Source organism: Syngnathus acus, chromosome 23 (genome assembly GCF_901709675.1).
Source record: "Syngnathus acus chromosome 23, fSynAcu1.2, whole genome shotgun sequence".
NCBI classification, from domain to species: Eukaryota; Metazoa; Chordata; class Actinopteri; order Syngnathiformes; family Syngnathidae; genus Syngnathus; species Syngnathus acus.
The window spans coordinates 4,386,557-4,410,435 of record NC_051107.1 but is presented as its reverse complement, the minus strand read 5'-3'; the positions used below and the strand labels follow the sequence as shown (position 1 = coordinate 4,410,435).

The window sequence follows — 23,879 nt, the reverse complement described above, 5'->3', positions numbered from 1 at the left end:
GCAACACTTGCTGGGATACAGCCTTAAGGTTTAACTTGTCAAGCTGGCAAATATAACAATCGCGGCTTTCACACTGCTTGCGTGTTCTTCACATTCGCCTCGTTGCGGGAATCACACGTTACAAGCCGGCCGAAGATGCGATGCTAATAGCGGCTATCGCAATCACAGACTTGTCATTTCACAACAGCACACATCAGATCAGATTTGACAATACCATGGCTGCACTGGCTTTTATAGTCGCGATCTTAGATCAGCATGTGCATGGACGCCCTGACAGTTCATTCCGTGTCTTTCTGTGTCACTTTCCTCAGCATTCAGCATGTGTATGGCGCACAGCATCCCCCCTTTGACCCACTTCTTCACGCTAAGTAAGTGCAACTAGTGTGTGTGTGTGTTTGTATGTAAGTGTGTGTGTGTGTGGGGGGGGGGGGGGGGGTGTCGGGTGTGGTGCATTGACTTCTTTCTTCCTACAGTTGCTTGGTATTTTGTCTTGGAGGAGGAAGTGGCCTTACCAGAAAATCAAGTTGTGGTTGAACTGCTTTGTATGACCTAATGAAATCAGGGTTCCAGACTATTTGTTTATTTTGTTTACTAGGTGCACAGTGGCCCCTAAGCTGAAATTTAAGTGTGCAACAAGAGTTTCTGAGATCTGATTGATTCCATGTTGAGACGATCACGTGCCCCAATAATCATCATGATATGTTTTTGTCAGTTTGATTAAAGCTGGCCAGAGACCATCTCCCTCCACGCCGGGCAAGCCAAAGAAGGCCACTACGTTCCAGGAGTTTGAGAGCATCACAAGCGACGCCTGGGATGTCTGTGATGACGACGACGAGCTGCTGGCCATGGCCGCGCAGAACCTCAACATCGAGGTTGTCATGGAAACTGCCAATAAGGTAACCCTGGTATTCTCGGGTCGCCCGGCGAGCGACACGTCAAACTTTGGCCACCCTCTCCGTAGGTGATTGCGAATCACAGCAAGTTGCAGGAGAGACAAAAGCTGGACGACCCCCAGAGGGACGACGATCTACAGGAGGAGACGGCGTACGACGATGAGGAGGATGAGGAAGACGAGGAGGGAGACTTGACCAGTCCGGAGGTTTCCTTCGCTTTCCCGGACAGCCTCGACACTGAAGGTCGCCTGGTAAAATCCCACAGCGAAGCTCGCATTGGATCACCGAAAGGTTAGCGCCTCTTTTTTCCCCCCGCCTTTTTCTTTTCACTCTTATGTGATGCTTTGTTTTGCAAGCCACGAGGCCACAGATTAGCAAGGGGAACATCAAGCCAAAATGTGCATAGTCCTCTTACTTAGATTGGCGTCTTTACAACCCAAGCTGTCAACTGGAGTGATCTTCATATTCTCATTATTATATCATCACGTTTAGTTGTAAGGGGGTGAATTAGGGCTGAAGGGGGAGAAGAAGAAAAAAAATTGAAACTGGAGTTGCGCCTGTGAGGTGAGCAGCAAACATGCCATTAGATGATGCTAATGATTTCTGGCAGCGCATCGTCGGAGAGAAGTGCCGGAGCAACTTGACGACAGGCCAGAATTGAACTCGTCTGATGTTTGGAGCGTTCTCGGCAGCCGCCTGTCTGCGCTCGCGTTTACGGCGTTCAAATGATTCGGAAGCGGGGAGCTTGTTGTTTGGGGGCGCAATTATCGCTCGGCAGGCATTCGTACAGCAGAGCTTTCAAAGTTAAGAGTTGAACCAAAATGTTCCGGGGGGTGAAAAATACTGGAAACCTTGTTAAAAAGTGCAATGATACTGAGAAACCAAAATGTGATGTTGTTGTGGTTGCGCAGTAAAATTTGACATGACATTCACAGATTAATTTCACTTATTTCAATGATGATTTAAAAAAAAAAAAAAAGAATTTGTAAAGTTTTACCGATATGCTTCTGAATAAAGGCACGGGGGGGTCAACAAAGGTTTGCGATCTTCATTGCACTCTGCAGCACTGCGACGTGTTATTCAAACGGAATAAAAAGTAAGTTATTATCAATACAGTACAGATGTACATTCGCGCTGCCGTGTTATGATTACATAAACAGACCGCTGCCCTCCGGCGCTCCTTCTCATCTCCTTGGAGACGACGCGGCCCCGAGCTGGCACGTGCTGTCGGATCGCACCGATATGCGCATATGTAAGAAAAGTTATTTTACACCTGCATGATGCAAAAATTCAACATTCGAGATGTAAACCTGAATAAATAAATAAATGGCGGGTGCATCTAGCAGGTGGGCAAACAATACGCTGTGTTTTAAGGTTGTACTCGATGCCATGGTGGCTTCACACACAATTGCGCACATTGTGGTGGTGGGTGGGAGGGAGGGTCAGTAATTATCATCATTTTCACCAGGCGACGCGCTTGGAGCGAAACGACATTAAAAGAAAAATGGTCACATGCATCGTTTTCATAAAGTAGATTTGGATGGCATGCTGCAATGTAGTACGTAATCTTACCTTTGGCGCATTTTCCTCCTCTAATGTAAAATGGGTCATTCTTTTGAAAAGAACCCGCCAGCTTGAAATGCCCCCCCCACAAAAGCGACATTTTATTCATTCATAGCGGACTTGTGTACTGTGTATACATATAAAATAAAAATAAAAATTTTCTCTCTCTTTCAGATGCAGCAGGTGAGCACGCAGCCCTGTACAGACAGCGCTCTCTGCCACACCGGCCCGTCATCCCGCTCGTGGCGCGCATGGCCGACCAGAACACATCAGGCACTCCAGCCATGACGGAAAGGGAAGCGTCACGTCTGGATAAGTTCAAGCAGTTGTTGGCTGGCCCCAATACAGATCTCGGTAAGAGACGAGCCGAAGTCTCGGTTGTACTCCGCAAACAGCTGCTATCTGCTAAGCAACCATTGGCCCATTGTGAGAACGGCGTACTCGTTGAACTCCTCGCAAAATCTCCGCTCAAAGCCTCTTTCGTCGTCATGCCTCGAGTGGTTTCTGCGCGGCGCCTGGAGAGCACTCGAGAAAAAAAGGAGCACGTGAGGGGAATTAGCGCTTAGCAACTAATGAGTCACGCGCTTGCGCCCAACATGCAAAGTGTCGGGAATAGTTCGAAGCAGAAACGACGTGTTTTAATTAGCTCGGGCGCCTGCCTTTGTTTTGCGAGAATGCTCTTTGTCCTCATTCATCGCCAATGAAACATTATCAGCGAGCCGGCCGTGTAGCGCAGGAGCTCTGCCGGTCCTTCCAAATTGGTTAGCAGTGTCACCCGGTCGTCTGAGGCGCACGCGAAAATGTCAGCGCACTTAAGCATTGTGGTGTTCTTCATGCCTCGGACCATTTCATGTTTTGTAAAACTCCGTTGGCGACGGCAGTCTGCTTAGCATGTAAGGTCACGCGTAGGGCGATGACCTGTGCAGAAACGGGCTGATTGATGTCAGGTGGGTTGCGGCTCATTATCCCCCCCCATGTCCTGAGGCCAGCCTGTCTGCCGTGTGATACGAGCCGTGGAAAGCGCCAGGAAACTGGAGGGAGGTGGTGGCTTGTGGGCCGGGGACAACTTGGACCGGCTTCAAATCGCCGGCGTTTACGCCACATGATTTTTGCTCGTATGAGAGTCGGAGCAGGAATGCTTGGTGGCAGGAATGCAGCTGTTGCCATGGCGACGCGCCTCCTCATCCCTCCACTCGCAACTCATCCGAACTTTTCCCTCGTCCCTGTTGTGTCAGGTCCTCTCCTCGTTTGTCTTGTCGTTTTCGCCGCCCTCTCGGCAGCCCCCACGCACAACCGGTGGCCAAAGTGCCACGCATCAATTAAAAATAAATGCGCACTTTTTTTTTCTCTCTCTCTTCATCCTTTGCTCTGTTGGGGGTGCTGCGGCGCTTTGCTTTTCTTTTCGCGGCAGCCACAGGCCAAAAAGACCTCTCTCTCCTCTTTGCATCTGCTCCACGATGTGGTCAGCATGTGCCAAAACGGTGATGTAACTCTGTTTAATGCAGTGCTGATGATGGCGGGCTTTGTGTGTGCGCGTGGCCTTTTTAGTGGCTCCTGGCACGGGAAAAGTGCAGAAGCCCTAACGCGGCGTTCTATTTCGACGCAGCACTTTGATTCAAGAAAAGAAAAAAAAAATGCAGTTAGATTATGTTTCTAAATCACTCAGCCCTTTTTCCTCGTCAAGGCTACGTGTGCCTGGAATGTTAATAATCCAAATAAATAGCACATATAACCGAGGAAGAGCTTCATTTGAATGAATTGATCTTTTTTGTTTTCATATATCGAATTATGAGATCATGTTTAATCCACAGTGGCCGCAATCAGCATATCTGTCGCATCGCTAATTCAGTGTGGATTTTTTTTCTCCAATGGGCCCCCGCTCGTTCAAATTGTGTCATTTGATGAGGCTTTTTCATTGTCAGTCACTCGATGAGTGAATTGTGCGAGCGGGCGCTCACGTTAGCACGCCGCTTGTTCATTATCTTCTGATTTCACCGAGCATAATTCATTACGCGTTCTACTCTTCTTCAGCTGCCGCGCACCATGTCACTACATTGCCAAGTGAACGTAACGGAAGCTAAAAGCGAGGCTAACGCACGCACTCAATCGGGTTGGCTGAGCGGGTATAATCGGGATGGAAGGAGGGGTGAGGTTTTTTTTTTTTTTAATAATTCTTGTGGGTTTACGAGCCTTCTGCTCCCTGGCGGAAGCGCGTCGTCCTTCCCAGATGAGTTAGGTGGTCCAAGAACATCGCTGCATTGAAGGTTTACAGGCGGCGGTCTTAAATTTATTATAACACACCGGATGGTAGAGATGTCACTTGTAATAGCATTGTTTTTTTTGACCTCTCACAATCGTTTCAAACGGCAACAATGGATGACATTCACCTTCACATCATCGTCAAATTAAATTCGGTTGCGAAATTTCAAGTCAATTCAGCTTGTTTTGGTTTTGTTTTCCGTCACTAAATTACAGCACCCCCTTCTGGACAAATAAATAGTCACTTTTAATTCTACTGTAATACAAGATGGTGAGTTGTTTAAAAAAAGGTTTTTGTAGCTATGACTGGTACAAAGATATGTGACTTTCTAGTCTAGATTTTTTTTTTTTTAACAGGTTTGTGCCAAAACCTTGCTTTGCCCCAGTGATCTGGCTCCATCTGAATGATGCCTGAATAGTGCATGGCTCCGGCCCGCCAACCCCCTCACCTCCCGCGCCCGTCAAACTCGCTGCTCAGCCGACGCTGACTGGCAGCTCTTCTTACGTCCTTGCTGACGTCCGGCCTTCTCACCGGACGCGTGTTGTGTTTTTGCACCAGTCGCACAAGCGTGCGCTCAGGCGTAATGCATATCAGTCAACCCTTGGCCTTGTAATGCTAATGTTACAGGTGTTTTTTTTTCTTTTTGTATGCGTTAGTTGACCAACCTTCTGGGGTCTGCCGGCAAGATAAACATCCACCATACTAATCACGCTAATTCCACAATAACGTGACGTTTTATCGGACCCACCGGGGAGATTCGGCCTTGACGTCCTCCCCCACTTGCTATACTTGGGAATGATTGTCTGCGGGCTAAATTGCCTGTAAAGTCTTCCTCTGCCTTCGTGAGCTGCCCCTCCATTTCTTTCTATAGAGACCGCTTAAAGAGATGCCTTGAAAATTGCAATTAGTGGAGTTTGCACGTTCCGACACAAATTAGGGAAAAAAAGGGCTGGTAGACTTGGCAAATTCCGTCCGCCGCCACGCATTGTTAACTTTGCTCATCAAACCCGACAAGGACAGCTAGCCTCGCCGCCTCCGGGACAGTTGCAGAAACTTTCTCACCCACGACAACAGATTAATTTTCAAAAATGACATGAAATGTATTCCAGCGGTAGCCGGGGCACGGCCGTCTCATTCATAATGCACAAGAGGCGCCCTCAGAGTTGTCGAGAGAGGTGAGTTAGCTTGGCGCTAATAAAACGACATGCGCAATTCCACCCCGCGTGTCCTGCACGTCTCTGCCTTCTGGGAAATTGAATTGTGCTCTTCTCAATTTCGGCAGAACAGGCGGCCAGATGCGTGCTGGCACGTCGCGTGTATTTAGAAATTATTTTCCCCAACGTGTATAGCGGCTTGCAAATGATCTAGTCTGAGTCCTGCCTGCTCTGCCTCTAATGTAGCGTATGAATGTTTATAACCGCACCGTTTGGGCTGAGTGATTTGGATTCAGCATTGATCCAAACCCCGCCGGAGAGCGTTTGTCAGATAGGATTTTTTTATTTTTTTTTGCCGCTCTGTTTGCAATCCCCCCTGCCATCATCCAAGAGTGCCGTAGTCTCGGTGCCATCAGGATGTACCATTAACCGACTCTGCCCTCCTCCTATGGTGAGATTAATGCCAGGTGCGAGAAATATAACATAGTTTAATTAAGCCCGAGTCCACAAGATTCATGGACTCATTTCCTTGTCTGACAGTGCAAATGAAGGTTCAAAGGGTGCACGGTAAGAGAAGGGGACACCCTTGACTAGCTTTTAAAAGAATAATGAATGCAGAGCTGCTTGTAGGATAACGATTCCACCCTTAATGAATTCGGCTCGGGCGAAAACGGTACATAACTTCCCCGCGGCTGTCCCCCTACCACATAAAGGCGCATGTCATTGGTGGCAAACTAATGATGCGTTCAAAAAAAAAAATAAGTGCGCTTTTCTGCCACTGATCTGCCTTTTTAGCCTCACACCACCAAATTCCTCTCATGGTTGCGATTTCAAACGGCCGACAAACTTGATGCATGTATGATATTTTTTTTTTTCTTTCAAAACCTTTAACTTTATGATTGACCGCACAATATAAGAGCCCGTTATCTAAAAGAAAAGCAAGAAGTGGTAGTAAATCACGAGTGAATCTTTACATAATTAAAGTCTCATCAGGCAAGGTAAGCGAGAATTATTTTTTTAAGACGGCGGTAGCGCAAACAAATGGCCGCTTCCAGCGAGCAAGCAAGCTCTAATGCATTTCACTCAATTTGGCCAATGGATCCAACCTCTTGCTATTTAGCTGATTTCTATTTCCCATCCCGCTATCTGTCTCGGACTTCATTGCGTTTTGCCTTGAAGAACAGGCCGGGCGCAGTCGTTTGGCAGCGCTAATCAATACCGTTCACTCTCCTTATCAATTCCTCGACTCTGCTTTGAATGCAAGTCTTGGAACTATTTGCTTTATTCATTAGGTAGTTATCTACCCTTTTTTTTCTTTGCTTTTGAAAGGTTTGTCTTGGGGGACTTCCAAATCTTTATAAAAAAAAAAAAAGATTTGACTGTTAAATTTAATGAGCCACTAATGATTTTGTGACTGCTCCATATTGATCAACATATTTTTGCAAAAATGACTCGAGGCTGTTTTTATTTATTTTTTGCTGTTCTGCAGAAGAGCTTCGGAAACTCAGCTGGTCTGGAATCCCGCGCCAAGTCCGACCAATCGCGTGGAAACTCCTTTCGGTAAGTTTGGATTCATGTTTTGGTCTTATAGATTTATGCAAAAAGAAAGACCAATGAGCCATAAATTGATACGACGGTTGATTTTTCTCCCCCGAAATTGCAGCCTTTGCGATATGAAAATTGCTTTCTGCTCCACTGCGATGTCGATTTGAATTCGATTAATTAGCAAAACGTGCGTTTGTTTAGCTGTTATCTTGGAAGAAACACAACTATGCAAACAAAAGTGCACACACAGCCGCTTGCGCTAATAAACTTGTACAAATAATAATAAACACATAACAGATGATCACCCCGCACACAGGCAGGCACATAAAGTTGCTGTCATCATCTTTCTCCCGACCTTGCTCTCTTTTTTTTTTTTTTTTTTTTGATTTATGAAGACTGCTAACAGTTTGAGTTTGCTTTTTTTTTTTTATTTATTAAAAAAAAAAAAAAAAACTTGAATAGGGAAAATTAATTGCGAGGAACCAATAATTTATTCATGAGACACTCTGTGTGTTTACTCATTAAGCCATTGTTGTGTCGTACGGCTGCGAGTCTGCCGAGAGATGACGGGCTTTTTGAGCACCGTGACTCTCCCATTAATTACCGCACAATAGCTAATGTGCCGCAGAAAAGATGCCATTAAAGGTGTGAGCGGCTGGCTGTGTTGTGTGGCGCTAGCTAGCTGGCGTGACGCTAGCCGACTGGGGGTGGGGGGGGGGGGCACTGAGGGCGTCCTGCCACAGTATGGCAAGCGTCCTCACGTTCGCGTTTTTGGCATGTAAGTATATGCGTGCTTGCATAAAGGCAACCGCAAGGGCTTCCCTGTGGAGAAATGAATGTTAATGAAAGTAGGAAGTAGGCTCGGGCGCACAAGCAACACAGCAGGCAATGGAATTATGACTTGACCTTTTCGTCTGCAAGTTCTTCCCCATTTGGTCCAAAGCTTTGTCATTATTAGTCAGTACATTAGGGAAAAATGGCCCTGAGCTTTTTTTTTTTTTTATGTTGTATTACTCGATTATAAAGAAGAGACGCATGTTTGCAGTATACAAAGAGGCATCCATATTAAACATTGATTGTTTACGGTTATTCGTAACATGCTGTACAGGAATCGCTTTAGGCAACGAGCCACGTGCGATGTCTCAAGATAGCGTCGTTGTTTGTGGTCACGTCCAGTCTTCAATTCCAATTAAAAATGGATTTATTATAAATGATCAAAATGACCATTTATTTCATAAAATAATGAGTTACAACAATTGGTAGAAGGTATGATGAAATAAATGTCGTCGTTATAAAATATGAACGAACTTGTCCGTACTATAAATTATATTTTAAAATGGGAAGATAGTGTGATTCGATTCACTCACAATTTTTCAGCTCAAAATTAATTCACACAGTTTTTTTGTTTCACCCATAAGCGATGACTACCATTTTTGCTGGTGACTATTTGAAGGTTGATTTGAATTTGAAATGTTTATCTTCACTGTTCCAACAAGCTAAATATGGGTTTTCTAGCCCACCTGGTGAGGATTTCAATAGAGACCTTGATCTCCGGGTATGAATTATCACAGGGTTAAATCCAAAGCTGGGATTAAAGCTCGGCGTCCAAAAAGCACTCATATCTTCCGGAGTGTCATAACACTTGACTGCCTTTTCTGTCCTGTCTGCGCCGCCGTCGGATGGCAAGATGGATAGGAGGGATCAAGGCGGAAATCTATTCTCAATCTGTGCACACACACTCGGGCTCGCAGGCCTCGCTGGATGCCATAAACTTGCTAGAGACACCTAATAAAACTTCACTCCGCTGATGTCCCTTGTGCCCTTCCGCTGCTCACTAGCATGCACCGTCTTATTTAACCCCCCCCCCCCCCCCTCCTCCTCTCCTTTCCACTAGGCATTTTCTTTTTTTTGTACCTGACAAAGATGAGAAACAAATTCCCCCCCTCTCCTTGAGAGCCGGGCAATCCCACCACAGCGGCCCGACGTTTACACCGAGAGATACGCAGCACAACGTTGTTATTATTCAGCGTGGAAATGAAAAAAGTAGTCGACGGGAAATATTGCCAAGCGTATTGTTGCTCCACCTCATTTCACTATGCAAGCGAGGGGCTCCACAGGTTGCCCCCCCCCCTCCCTCCTCAGGCTATCCAAAACACGTCGCCTTGAACTTCCCATTATTTCAGAAACAACGCCATCTCATTCCATTTGTTTAAAGAGCGCTCGGCGTCCGAGCCCCAAGTGGAAGGCAAATGGATTTAATGACTTTTCTATTTTGTGAAAGAATGGCGGCCCGTGGCAATATGTACATTTGCTAATGGAGTGTGGCTGCAAAATGTGATGCATTGGGGGGGGGTGCAAAAAAAAAAAAAAAAAAGCTAACCAGCTGTCTGAACTGTGATAAGACGCCGAGTTTATATGATATGTATCGTAAAGCAGCGGGACTGATTTTTACAGATAATGACGTTAAACTGCTAGTTCGGTTACACTCGGTGGAAAACACTTTTATTTTATTCGTCGGAAAACCCCCCCCTGCTGAATAAATCACTTAATATATAGAATTCAGTTGGTCAAATTACCCACGGTATAAAAAGCTCAAGCAAGTTTTATCTTGATTCAGGACTCGAAAACACCAAGCAGTCTTAAATCGTATTTAAATCGTCAAGCATTTGTACGCAAATCTAAATCAGATATGGAATGGCGTATTTGCCCAAGCCGCTGTACCATATCGGATTGGCTCTACCCGGTCAGTTAAATCGTCTCCATACGTCGATGATATATTCCCGCGCGTTTCCAAATAACACCCCCGCAATGAATTTTACAAAAAGCTCCTGGTGGCAAATAAAACCAGCGGTAAATATCGTCTAAATATGCTACATTATCGGTGCAGAGAGGGAAAATGATAGTAGACGGCGTCCTGATGTAGTTCTGTTTAAAACAATAGGGGGGTTATTTCAATAATAACGATACATATTGTCATCATTTGTTTGTTCTGCTGCTGTAATCGAATATAGGCTTCATACTGTTTGATAATTTAGGAAAGGAAATGGACGGAATGCTGAACTGAGACAGGAGAGGGAACATTGCTCGATGAACATAATTAGGTTCTTTATCACACCCAAAATAGAATAATGTAGACCGCTTGGGGATTTGACACCAGGTCATCGCTTTTGAAAAATAATCGTCGCTATATTGAATGTTTTCCCATAATTTTGCAATTTAATAATAGTGAGAACTGATGAGGAAATATGAGTTGATAATTATGTCATTACTTTGAGTTTGTCGTTTTTTTTCCTTGTATGCTGTGTGTTTGAAAATGCACAAAGTTTCAAGAAATGAATATTGAGGCCTCCAGTCAAGAGACAAGAATAAATTCACACAAAAGTTTTTGCTCAACTTTTACCCTGTCCCTTAGCGGGACCATTTGTTTTCACTCCCCGAGTCAAAAATAATTTGGATGGTGCAAAAGCTCCGTTAAAAAGAAGCCGCTTCATTTGAAAGTCCCCGAATGGATTCCCCAACATGTATTTACAGTTCTCTGCTTTTCAAGTGGAAGATCCATTAGAGAGATGGAAGCTTCGGCACGTAGATGCATTCCGAGGAGGACAACGAAAGCCCGAGATTTTCTTTTTTGATGTGGGCGGATAACGCACATTCGTGCATTTACACCCCTTTCAAGCTAGCCGACCACAACTAAATTCCAATTTAGCCACTTCAATTTAAGCGCCGCGCCATTTCTCTGAGTAATGCACTTTACCGTGTGAAATATTTGATGATTTGAAAAGCGGCGGCTTCATCTTAAAACTTAACTACGCAGGTGCTCGGTTCCATCGAGCCGTAAAGCAGCCGCGCCGTCGCCGACCTCCGCTGAGCTTTCCATTAACCTCATACACACACGCGAGCGCCGTGACCCCCGACCCCAACCTTTGTGATTCCCCCTTCACTCCCCTTGCATTTGTCTGGCAGCCAACCAATTAGGACCTGGCCCGTTTGCGTGACAGGTAGACAGAACATATGCGGTCCGGGTCCGCCTTGTTTGTTTTAGCGTCTTGGAGGGAAAAAAAAAAATGAAGCTAATAGTCATATCAACAATTCAAAGCAGGCTTACGGTGTCTGAAGGCTGCGTAATGACATCATTTGCGGGGTGGAGACGTCCTTCCATCTGTCAAAGTGCTTTAAGAGAGTCATAGATAATTTTAACGGTCAATTTGGAGCTCGTAATTGGTCCGACGTACTGGTATAAACTGTGAGATGGCCTCCATATCCCGCCCGTCTCATTTGTCTGATTTAGTTACCGCTGCAATGTACTTTGTCGTTTATTCATGTGGACACGGGATTATGCTTGAGCTCTTCTGTTGGAAAGATTGAAAATAAATTATTTACAGTCTCAAAGGGCGGCACGGTCGTGAGTTTGCCGTCTCTTTATACGCGTAAGCGACAGCGACTCGAGAGCCAAAAGTAGCGACGCGTTGTAGTTTATCACATCTTCAGTTTTAAAATAAAAACATAAAAGATATACTATTTTATTATACTGACGCACACATATGAAAGAGAGAACACAAAAAAATAAATGAATGGCAGTTGTAGGAGTTAAAAGAATTTAATGAGTCCCAAGTGGGTGCTGCTTGTGTTTGTGCGCTTCGAGTTGTTTGTTAGCGTAGCCTCCAACGTGCTACTGCCTATTATTATTATTTGGACACTGTCGGAATATAAATAAAAATATTTGAAGTTTTTTTTATCTGATGTGAAAGCTACGAGCGGGCGAATGAGTGATTTTGTGAAAAGCACTACAAAGAAAAATATTTTAAAAAAAATAAAGATATATCATATAAAAATATAAATAAAGAATTCTATAGTTTTGGATTAATAGCGATTTAATAAAGAACAGACCCCATCTGCTTAAAAAAAATACCCAAGAGGCAGTTTGCACTTGAGCAGAAGATGTGACTGTATCTGTCCAAATATATACGATGTGACTTTCCTCAGGGTTACCTGCCTGCCAACGCTGAAAGGAGAGAGAATGTCCTTCAGAGGAAGAGACAGGAATATTTTGGTTTCATCCAGCAGTACTACGACTCCCGCAATGACGAGCACCATCAGGACACGTACAGACAGGTACGCTTGTATTCATAGATTTCCTCGAAGGGATAAACAGGAGTTACAATTGTGTGTGTGTGTGTGTGTAGCAGGATCAGCGAAACCAGTTATTTGAGCAAAAGTGCTTTTCTCCCCCGGTTTGGCCTCCTTCTAAGTGAGGCTATGTGATTCAACTCAGGCACTCATTTGACAAAAACAAGCACTGCTCGTTGGCTTTGAAAACAACTCCTTTCTCTTTGTTTATTGTCTGGTTGAATTCGGACCGATAACAAACATCACAGTGGGCTGTCCATAGAGAAACACCTTGTCGCGTTTCATCCAATTTCGCCCAAGTCTCACGCCGGCTTGTTTTGGTGATGACTTGGATCGTGTCTTGAAGCATCTCTTTGACTTTGCCAAACTTGTTGAGCACCGGTTTGTCTTTTCTTGTGAAGGAGTGTTCACTTTCTGGCACTTAATTTGACAACACATGGCGGATTTTTTTTTTTTTTTATTCATTTATAGTTTGTCACCCTTTTGCTTCGTCAGCCAGTTGGAATTTCTCCTTTTTCGTCACACCGCTTGAAGATTAGGGGGTACCATCATTTTTGTCCAGGCCTGTTTAATGAGTTTATTTTCATTTGTAATTTATTTTAATGATTATTTTTTATTTATTTTTTTTAAATTTTAGTTTCTTTTTTTCCTACTCTGAATCGCTTGTCTGAATAGCTGAGAACATTGAAGAGGAGCGCTAATGGGTGCATGTTTTTGTGTCTAAAATGTTTTTTTCCATGTCAGATCCAAATAGATATTCCTAGGATGAGTCCAGAGTCTTTGGTGCTACAGCCAAAGGTGACAGAGGTAAGGCTGGACAGGACCATGAGTACTCCATCCTGACTCGGTTCCCTGTAACAAGCCACGACATCCATCAAAAAGGGGAAGAAAAAAAAATGGGGCACAATCTGGACTGTCCCAGTGGGCTCGCCTCCAGCCGCTGACCTGCATCCGTTTTTTTTTTCCCCTCCCTTCTGATGACTCTGTCCGCCTGCCATGTCGCTCAGCCGCTAGGGCACACTCTGAAATTAGTGTGCCTTCAATCGCACACTTACTGTCCGCCGCTTGATCCGCGCTAACCTGCCCATTGCTTCAGTTTGTCTTTTTTTTTCTCTCCCTTCTCTCTCTCTCTCTCTCTCTCTGCAGATTCACATTGACATACCAAGAACTAATCCTCTTATTCCTCTCTTTCAACAAGCTTCTGTCCAAGAGGTGAGATCAGCCTTTACCCCTAGCACCAACATTATTTGTTTGTTTGTTCTCTTCATTTTGGTGAAAAGGACCTGGTAAACCTTTTTTTGGAAGGCTGCGACAGGGTTAAATTGATCAATAATCGTACGTAAAACCAAGGCGAAGCCAAAATGTTCAGTCTTTAAAGGTTATATATTGCTCTTGATCAGAACTTCCCCCGCGCAAAAGACTAATTTAAGAACTTGCGGCCACATGGGGAATAAAAACAAGGCTTGTGGCTAATGAGGTAGCCAGGACGGCGCTCGCATCTCTAAACACACACACACACACACACAAACACTCATTAAGGCAGATGCACGGGTGTATTGCACCATTTTTTTGCATGCACACAAAGCCAAGTCGAAGCGCATTAGCGGTCGCAAATACCTTTTGCCCCTCCGTTGTCAAGCATACAAGTCAAGGCTGGAAACTATCAAATGATGATCCATATCATACAAGCCCCCCCCTCTCCTTTTTCGCTTTCAAAATGAAAGCCACAAGCACTGATTTGAAATACCCTCACTCCCTCCCTCCCTCCCTCCCGCATATGCAACAGACTCCAAAGGGCCCTTTTATATGGTTATGCTCGCTGCAGTGCCACCTGAAAATCACCTCTGCTTCATTTCATTCGGTTGTTTGTTTTCTGCGGCACAAAACCACCCACCTCCACCCCCCGCCTCCCCTGGCGGGGCTCTGCTGAAATTTAGGCAGTCGACAGTCTGTTCCATTCCAGGCGGGATATCCAAGCGGTTCTGTCGGGATTTCATAAGTGCTACCTAAGTGTTTGGTTGCTTTTCAAACAGTAGGACGAGTTCACAGGATACTTACTGAGAGTCAGGTATGGGTTCCCCGTGTAAAAATATTTCCCACCCAGACGAGATTAGGATTTATTAGTCTTCGTTAAGCGGTCAACAATGTAGGGAAAATGATAATTCATAGCGAAACGTAAAGTTAAGAGGAGCTCAGAACATGCAGCGTTTGCCCCACCCCATTCGGACAAATGGCTAGATTTGAATTCAATAAATTCGTCCCTAGTCCACATGTAGCCCTGAATACGCTTTGAGGGATGAAACTCGGGTTCAAACAAAAGCCAACATTAGCTTCCATTTCAAGGCGCTTGTCGCGACGTGTCTTTTACATCCCCCCCCAAAGTTGGCTTATTTGCCCGTAACACATCTTGCGTGGGCAGCGGCTGCTGCCTTTTTCACTTGAAGCTCCTCTTGTGTGTGAAATATGCATGTCAGCTTTTGAGGCGGCATGAAAAGCAAAGTGCCATTACCCGCTTCCCCCCTTTTTGCTGGCACCAGCGCCTCCCTGTTTGATGGATGGGGCTTTGATAAACGTGTGGAGGCAGGTAAGGGGAGAGCTACAGCTTACAATCACCCCTGACTGCTTTAACTGTGATTGGACTTATTTAAAAGAGCAAAAAAAAAAAAAGAAATAGAGCCATATCACTGTGTCTGTTTTCCCTAACACAATGAGCTATGAGGTTATTTAGAAAGTGACAGCAACATGACATACTCTCCTATATATTAAGAAGAAAAAAAAAAAATACGTGATGGGTCTGATGCGGGAAAGGTGCCGGTTCGATGGATGTGTTCCCCCGTGGAAATCCATTTGCGCTCGAGCAAAACAAAACCAGCCCAGCCAGCCAGCTCGCCTCTAATTCACCTGAACTGACAGCAAATGCTGGAACACTCAAATAGGGATGGTGAGGAAAAATAAATAAACATGAACAGGAACGACCGTGGCCGAACAACATCAACAAGTATTGCGGTAAAACAAAAAAAAAAAAAAATCTGCTTTGTTTCTCTGTTGTTTACTTGAGTTTTTTTTCCGGGTTGGTCGAATGTTGTAGCTAATAAATCAAAAGTGTTTTCTCCGCCAGGCTCCCAGCGCAAAGCAATGTTCTTCCTATTTAATTCCATTTCATTTTGCAAGCTTGGCATGCCTCATATTATTCTTATTGCTCACAAGTGCCCCCTTGCATGCCTCACAAATTTACACAGACTGATGTTTTTTTTTTTTCTTTACCCCGTTGGCAATGAACAGGCAATTGTTGACGCTCCGCTTTCCGTTTAGATATTCGAGCGGATCCTTTTCATTTGGGCCATCCGCCACCCGGCCAGCGGCTACGTGCAAGGCATCAACGACCTAGTCACGCCCTTTTTTGTGGTCTACGTCTTTGAGTACATCGGTGAGTAGCTCCCTCTCGACTTCATTTTCGCTTTTCTTACCAATGTGTCGGCTGTCTTTTTTTTTTTTTTTTTTTTTACCACCCTCTGCTGCAAGTGGCTCCCCCTGGCACCTTTCACCTTTCCTAGCTGGGAGGACTCAGGGTTCATTTGCTGCTTCATCACCGCAGCTTACACCGGGGCTCTCAAGTATTTCTTTGAACAGCTTCAGGGCCAACTCGGAATTCTCTCTCTATCATATTTTCAAGTGAAATTTCTCCCGTGAAAATAGCTCGTCTGAAATTGGCTTCCCCGAGCAGCTGAGAGACACATTAGGGCCCCAACGTTAAGTGCTGGCTTGCATGCAAGAGGTTGGACTCTCTATTTTGAAGCCCCCTCCCATTTGTTGGGACTTTTAGTCGGGCTTATTTTTGCACTTAGCACTGCGGTATAGAGCACAACAGCTGCGTTACAATCTTTAAATACGGAAGGGAAGTTGCAATAAATGCGCATTTGCATCCAAATTGCGAGAATTAATGGCAAGTATCGGTATTTGGTATCGTGTTTAGTATCAAATGTAAACACTTGTTGTATCCGTGCATCCCTAAAGGCGAATATTTTCACATGTCAGCGATGTCGACTTATTGCTCCACACTTTCATCATGAAATCTTTTCTCCTTTGCTTCTTTTTCCCTTCAACTCTTTCAATCTCCACCTTCCTCCGTTTGTTCTGCCGGCCTCTGTGGGCGTGAACTGAGACCCCTGGCTTCAAAGCATCACGCCGCGTCTCAGTTCCCCGCGTGTGCGGCGTCGTGCGCTGATGAGCCGCGAACAACACGCGATGTTTGTTGTCGGGATATTTTTTTTCTCTCGCATAGGCATAGATCATATTCCTTCAACATCAAATAAAAAAAAAAAAATTGGCTTCATAGAAGATTAGCTCCACGAACACGAGTCTCATTTTAATTATCGATGAGTATTGTGTTACAAGTAGTGCGTCAGAGACCACACGAAACATTTGCTGTTTATCCACCTGGAGTGTGAAGCAATTTAGCTGCTTTGCTTATCAAAGCAGAAATGGATTTTAAAAGCGTCTCCCGCTCTCATTTCCAATTTGTCATCCATTTTGTTTGCTTTTGTCCGTTCCAGCTCTCACGACATTCGGCGACGTAATTGTTGGATACTTAGGGTGGCGATGGCTTAGTCAGTCCAACAAACATACATCATACGTCTTTCCCCCTTTGTCCTTTTTTTTTTTTTTTATATATCGCAGACCTTGAATAAATTGTCTTTCCAAGTGCAAATATCGCAACGGACACCGCGGCACGCTGTTGCTCCATCTACATCACTTTATTGACACACAAGACAGGAGTGAATTGCTTCCAGGTAATAATAATACTTTGCATGACCTTGTGAGATAGCTGTTCTGGAAAAAAGACACAATCTGTCACTTACTCCTAAAAGTTTTATTTTGGCACCCAACTAAGATGTCTAGTATTTTCTTTTTCGGTAATCCAACGACATGCTCACTTGTTGCTCCGTTTTAAGCGACATTGAGTACCAGCTGGGAAAACCGCCGGCTCAGCGCTTTCAAGGCTGGCCGCGCTTGACGTAGCGTCTATGAAGCACAAGTCGCCTGACAACTGGAAAATTCAAGGCCATCGAAATAGCCTAGCACAAGGCCTGATTGACTAATGGGAAGAAGAAAAAAAAAAAAGGGTGTCGACCCAAAATTGTCAGCCCGCCTAATGCATCTCGAGGACAGAGTTCTCCGAGTGCTCCCTTTGCCCTCGAATTTAAAATCTTTACACCTCACTGAATTGGAACTTATTTTGATGAAAGCGCTAAGACCGAGCCGTCGACTTGGATGATTGTACATTAATTTCATAGCCACCAGATTTTTATAATAGCCTTCTCCGAAGAAACTCTATTGAATGTGAATGAGCTCGTTTTTTTAAAAAAAATGGTGCAACATGTCTTTTTTTTTTTATTATTTACTATACATCGATCTATTCTTGCCTGGTCTGGATACTATTTCAACGGCGCCGAGCGGCTCCAGGTTGCTTGTTCCTTATCTACCTTTACTTCCTCTAATCCCTCCCATCTTTAATGATTCAACGAGATTATTGACTCTGCGAAAAGCATTGTCTTCTCCCAGACAGTTCGCCTCCCCCCCCCCCATTTGTATTACTCTCACAGCCCGAGCTTTGCCTCGCCGCAATGTTCTATAGGCTTTAGAATGCAATCACCCTCTTTCTGGAGTTAAGTAATAGGACTGGGACCGGCCGAAATTGAATCAGCCGCTCGGTTCTGACCCTCAAGTCTCTGTCTTCACCCATCAATCGCCGCAATGTCTGTCTTTTCATAACACTTTATACGAGTCGCGTTGTCGATGCTCGCTCTGTCGGCTTCCATTTGCGACTCCTTTTGGTAATGGCTTGAGGTTGTGTCGCCGCGGCGTATTTTCCAAAATCAAGGGAAAAATTGCGACTGGAGGTTATTTCGAACGGCAAGTGGCTTCACAACAGGATTTATAAATCCGTAACCCGATAGACTCGCTCCTTTCCCGCATCGTAAGCAGATATGATCTCATTCCTTCTGATAAAAAGCAGAGCGCAGTCGAAATAGTTATGTCAAAGAGTGATTTATCGACTGTGAATAATCATAAGTGGGGGTATTGAATATTTTTAGATTAAGTTAATTACTTGACTATAAAAAGCCTTAAATTGAAACTCGCCGAGACGCTTCAGATCTTTTCACGTCGCTCTCTCTTTCACCGCCACTCGATTGGGACAGAAAAACATGTTTTTTTATCTTTTGGATGCGTCGCGCTTGACCTGATGCAATTGGATGCAACTGACACAATCGTGGCAGTTGGGTCGCTTGCGTCATAAATTTCACCGAGGAGGATTTGCATAGATGTGTTGCCGTAAATGGACAATGATGGTGCAGGGGAAACAAAAAATATTACACAACAACAACAACAGGCCATCAGACATATCGAGTCCAGCTGTGCCGAGGCATTTCATCGCCCTTCAGCTTCACTTTTCCGATCCTCAAACGGGTCTGCTGCTCCGCATAACGTCCCCTAATGTCTTTTATTCCCAAACTAAAGCCGCAGATTACACAGGGTAATGATTTAATGGACTTCACCGGCAGGATCTCCAAAAAAAAAACCTCTTGTCAGCTCCCAGATGTGTCCGCTGTATTATGGAGTCTGATTTACTTTGCTTAAGATGGAAATGAACTTCAAAACGGATTTAACTGACTGTATTTGTAACACAAAACAGTCACAACCGAAGCAAGATGCTAAAATAAATTTCTACCTTTCTGTATATGTTGTTCCAATCTGCCAGCATATTTGAGGGAAAAAAGGGGCGGGAGATATTTTCGCCACTCAGTTAACATGACGCGTCATACTCGGCATTAAACACTCGTCTTCCAAGAAACAATCTCACCCCGGGGTAAGTGGGTCATTATGTACTTGCGCATAGACAGATACTATATTAATATCTGTATTGCATTTCATGTCAAGGACTTACATTATCTCGCGAAGAGCTTTGGCGCCTGCCTGCCATTTTGTTGCATGGGCTTGAGGCATTACCGCACACAAAATGTGAGATGCGGTGATATTATGGCTCAAGAGTTTCTTTATTACTTGTACGACTTGGAATAAGTTTGACACGTGGACTGAGCTCACACCAAGACCCGCCCGCCCTTGGTTACGGTTGCCAAGTCCAACGTGGGCTTAAAACGGGCATTCTGATTGGCCGGTCTGTACGTCCGATGTCTGTTTTAGCTAAAAGGTCAATTGGCAGGCTTTTTTTTGGGGGGGGGGGGGAGATGCTGCTCTGCATAAAATTAATCGGCTTATTTCTCTGGAGAGTCGAGATTATCCTCTCAAGTTTCGGAAGACTTTACAAACACACCTCGAGTCCCCCCCCCGCCGCGTTCCTCCCCACCTCTGTATCTTCACGTTGTTGTCGGCCTAATCTCATGGCAACCTCCCGCTGCGATTCCCCACATCCCGTCTTTGAGTCAATGCGTCGGTGACGCCGCATCTTGCCAAGTTGACTCGCCTCCTAATGATACGACAGCTTGAACGCCACCTCTGGAAAAAGCCTCATCTCTCATTAACGATGGCGCCGCGGCACTAATTGTAGCGCTCGCGTGTTTCACAAGCAGCCTACGTGTGTCTCATCTGCAAGTGTTAGGCCTCCAGCTTTTGCACTTTGAAGGTGGCAAGGAGAGAGTAACATGTTTAGAATCTTGGCCTTAATAGAAAGTCATTCAATTAATTGGATTAATCCTGAGCCGCCACTGTAAATTACAACTAGTGACTGCACCAATTGCTTTAATCTTATGGATGGGGAGATTCTGTTTAAACAATGGCGCCGCTCCCCGATGGTTTGCTCCACGGCTTTGCCGGGGATTAATTTGAAGCCGCAGAACATTGTCGAACAGGATGCTGTTGTTTTTTTGTTTTTTTTAAACATGACTTTATGGCTAAATTAGGTCTTTTATCATCTTACATCACATTACCTTGTGGCCCGCAGTCGCAGAGGGCAGATGGCGACGTGCGTGTCGGCGCCGGCGCTTCGTCTCCCGAGGTGTGACCCGGCTCCGCGTGCCAGGCTGTGCCAAGTGCTCACAGCTGGCCGCAACCGAGCAGTTGGTCTCGATGGACATGTTGCCTGACCAACCACCCCCCCCACATGCGCCAGGACAAACAGGAAATGAGCCCTGGGGCTTGGCAGGCAACTGAACCTGTGTCCAGTAGAGACAGCAACTCGAAAAGAAGGCTAACAGCTTGGAGACACGGGATAATGTCAAAGACTTGGGTGGGAAATTGGTTCTAATGAACAATGTTGTAAGTGGATGTCTTTGCAAGTTGAGCTTTCGAGGATACAAATGTCACACTCGCTCTCGACTCTCACTTGCTATCGCCTCCATTGTAATACGGAATCCAAAGTAGTTGAGCTCTTGTGTTTTAATAGAACCCGACTGGAGTGGTGGTATTTTTTTTTCTCCTCCCTTCTTTCCCCGCCAAATGCTTGTTAGATTATCGAACGACCGGCAATTCTTCCACTTTGCCAGCGGATCAAGTGCGTCGTGACAAGTTAGCCGGTTTGTGTTAAATCCTCAAACGGTGGCGCCACAAAGCTTCCTTTGAGCCTCATCAAGCGTGAGGCCGCTTCTGAAGTGCCTGGATGTGAATTTAACTCATGACATCAGGTTCAACTGTTTCTTCCCCCCCCACACTCGGTTTGGTTTTCCACCAGCGGTCGCAGGGGTCACTGTTGCCTCGCGGTCCTCCCGGCAGAATTCTTGGCTTCAGTCCCTGTTGCGGCGAGCTTTGCCCAATTCCCGGGCAACCGCTGGACTCTTGGTAGCCATCCCTTCTAATCTGCTCTCGTCAAGGTTCACATTTTGGAGCTGAGCCGCCCCACTGGAAGACACAGCAACTTTGGGGTAGTCGAGGGGGGGGGGTCTTCTGAAATAGCATTGCAGTGTCATCAAATCAAAAGGCTGTGGACGCCATTTTGGAGTCTACATACGGTGCAATTGTTAGTGGCTTTGTAGCTGTGGCCTGCTTCCAGCTCCCTGTCTGTCATTCTGTCAGACTGAGCATGCCCATTACCAACCTAACTACATTCCACCCAGGTTGCCAAGGATACCAACAGAGCTGCCAGATCGCCCCCCCCCCCTCCCTTACTCACCGACATTGTACAATTCTCGCAGTCTTGCAAAAATACAGAACCGTTTTTTCCCCCCCAAAACACCTGCCTAAACATTTCCCCTTCTCTGTTGCCGTCTGGCCTGTGCGCTCCATTCGTGTCCACTCTGGATCACGCTTAATCAGTCCCGTCTCATCTGCTCTCCACTGGTTGTCAGTGGCTCGTCAGAATTCTGTCAAAGCCCCGCGCTGTCCGTCACACACGAGTGGCGTTAATGACGCCATGCCACCCCGCTGTTGTAGTCACCCGTTCCAAGAGGGCTGACTGTGCTTGAATCATTTCTTCCCTGTGTATCATTTTACATACACCTTAAAAAACTAATTCATCATTTGCCAAGTCAGACTGAATCAGTCTTCCCTGAATTTTTATTTTTTCTGAGGTCTGCCTCAGAGTGATCTTTTTAAGCACCATTTCTATTACCAGCCTGTCCGTTCTTGTTTCCGCTCCCCCGTGTTGACGGCGTCATTTTTTTTTATTTTTTTTTTTCCGCGAGACCTTCTCATAATAGTCTATTATGGCGACCCAAGTAAACCTGAATTTCTTCGAGCTAACACACCTCCCTCCTCCTCCTCCATTCACACTCTCTCTCATTTCCCTCCTCCAGAGGAAGAAGTGGAAAACTTTGACGTGTCCAGTCTCCAGGAAGAGGCTCTGAGGAACATTGAAGCTGACAGCTTCTGGTGCATGAGCAAACTGCTGGACGGCATCCAGGTAAGCGTAGCCGTCATTGTGTGTTGAAAAGATAAGGGCCGGGGAACTCTCTTCACACACGTCCATACTTTTGCACCAATTTACTGTACACGCTGAATTTCCAAGTGTCTCCACCTACATGCTGCCCGAGGGGAAGATCTTCTAGTGTGGGCTATTGATACTGCCGACGTAGGCGGGAGCTGCCGGGCTCTTCTTTCTCATTGGCGCTGTTTCTCCTACTCCGTGAAAGATATTTTATTTCCTGCTCATTCTACAATGTGGCTGTAACTTTGATATCCAATGTTTAAACACCTTGAAACCCGAAATTGATGATTGACAATTTGAGCTTTAAGAACATCACTCAAGGTGAAGGTTGGGAAAACAAAAAACATCATCTTTTCAATAGCTGGAATTTTCCATTACAAATTGTGATATTTCCATAGTCTTTTGTCAACGGTGATTGCGCGCACGCGAGCGTTAATTCATTACAGTCAATTTGTCGGCGATTCATTTTGGAAATTAATAGTCACTGTGCCCGTGTGGTTCCGGAGGGAGCCAAGCGGCGAGGCGAGCTGAAGTTGCGAGGCGAGCAAGTAAAGAGAGAAGAATGGAGCGTGCGTCGGCGCGCGCGTTTTCAGTGTGTGCGCCAAACGCTGTCGTCTCGGCGCTTGTGTTTATTTGTGACCTTGGCTCCAAACTAATTATGTACAATGCATCTGGGAAGCCGCTTTGCCCCCCCCCCCCCTTTTTTCTCTGCATCCTCCACCTTCCCTAATGCTTTTTAAACAATCCGGCGGAGGCTGAGTGCTTCGGCAGCGTAATTAGTTGGCGATCCTTTCTCTGACCTCGTCTCCAAGCCGCTCACATTCTCTATTAAACGACGCTGTGTCCTAAAGGTGGCCGTCTCATGGGGTAGAGAGGAAGGGAGTCTTGTCTGCGTAATTACATTTATTCATTGGCTTTAAAGCGCCTCATACATCCGCCGCTGTTTTGTTTCGGGCTAATTGCATCACTGTGCTCTTCGAAAAAATGCCTTTGAAAATACTTGGGGGAATTTTGTTGTATTTATTTTTTTTACTACATCTCATCCATAAAACTTTGCATAATTCCGTTGTTAGATATCACATTTTTTAACTCCTAAAAGTCGGTTCTGAATTGGCAATATTAGCGGTTTAAGCCTTTTCTCACGCCGCACACTATGATCCCAAAACAAAGTTTGCCAAAAGCTTTTGTTGTTAAAATGGATTAAAGCACGTCTCCAATGGGTGTCAGATTGAGTGGCAGACGTGCGCATCCCGCACTCGTCTGTCCTGGCCCGACACGGAAGGCCTAGTTAAACAGACAAACACTGGCGCCGGAGCGTGATCCCGGGGCCCGGCCTATCAACAAGATAAGCACGTAGTCCCGCCTAGCCCGTTTCCACGTCAAACTGGCAGCTGACAGTAGCAACGCCGAGTTCCCCGCAAACATGTTTGAACTTCCTAATCCTCTCCGCTCACGTTCAA

At 45.4% G+C, this 23,879-nt stretch overlaps 2 protein-coding genes across 24 annotated transcripts in view; both read left to right on the top strand.

Annotated features, from left to right (window-relative positions):
• LOC119117275 overlaps positions 1-23,879 on the top strand; it is a 376,942-nt gene that overhangs the window by 328,940 nt on the left and 24,123 nt on the right. The gene's annotated exons all lie outside the window — the stretch shown is intronic.
• The window catches only part of tbc1d22a (TBC1 domain family, member 22a), a 41,143-nt gene that overhangs the window by 286 nt on the left and 16,978 nt on the right, over positions 1-23,879 (top strand). The window contains exons 2-11 of one of the 6 annotated variants that reach the window (XM_037243362.1): positions 312-368; positions 713-896; positions 962-1,184; positions 2,631-2,810; positions 7,360-7,430; positions 12,399-12,527; positions 13,287-13,349; positions 13,689-13,754; positions 15,855-15,969; positions 22,289-22,395. In XM_037243362.1, the coding sequence (XP_037099257.1) occupies positions 312-368; positions 713-896; positions 962-1,184; positions 2,631-2,810; positions 7,360-7,430; positions 12,399-12,527; positions 13,287-13,349; positions 13,689-13,754; positions 15,855-15,969; positions 22,289-22,395 (1,195 nt within the window). The remainder of the gene's footprint in view (positions 1-311; positions 369-712; positions 897-961; positions 1,185-2,630; positions 2,811-7,359; positions 7,431-12,398; positions 12,528-13,286; positions 13,350-13,688; positions 13,755-15,854; positions 15,970-22,288; positions 22,396-23,879) is intronic. The other 5 variants (XM_037243364.1, XM_037243365.1, XM_037243363.1 and 2 more) reach the window with 5 other exon arrangements.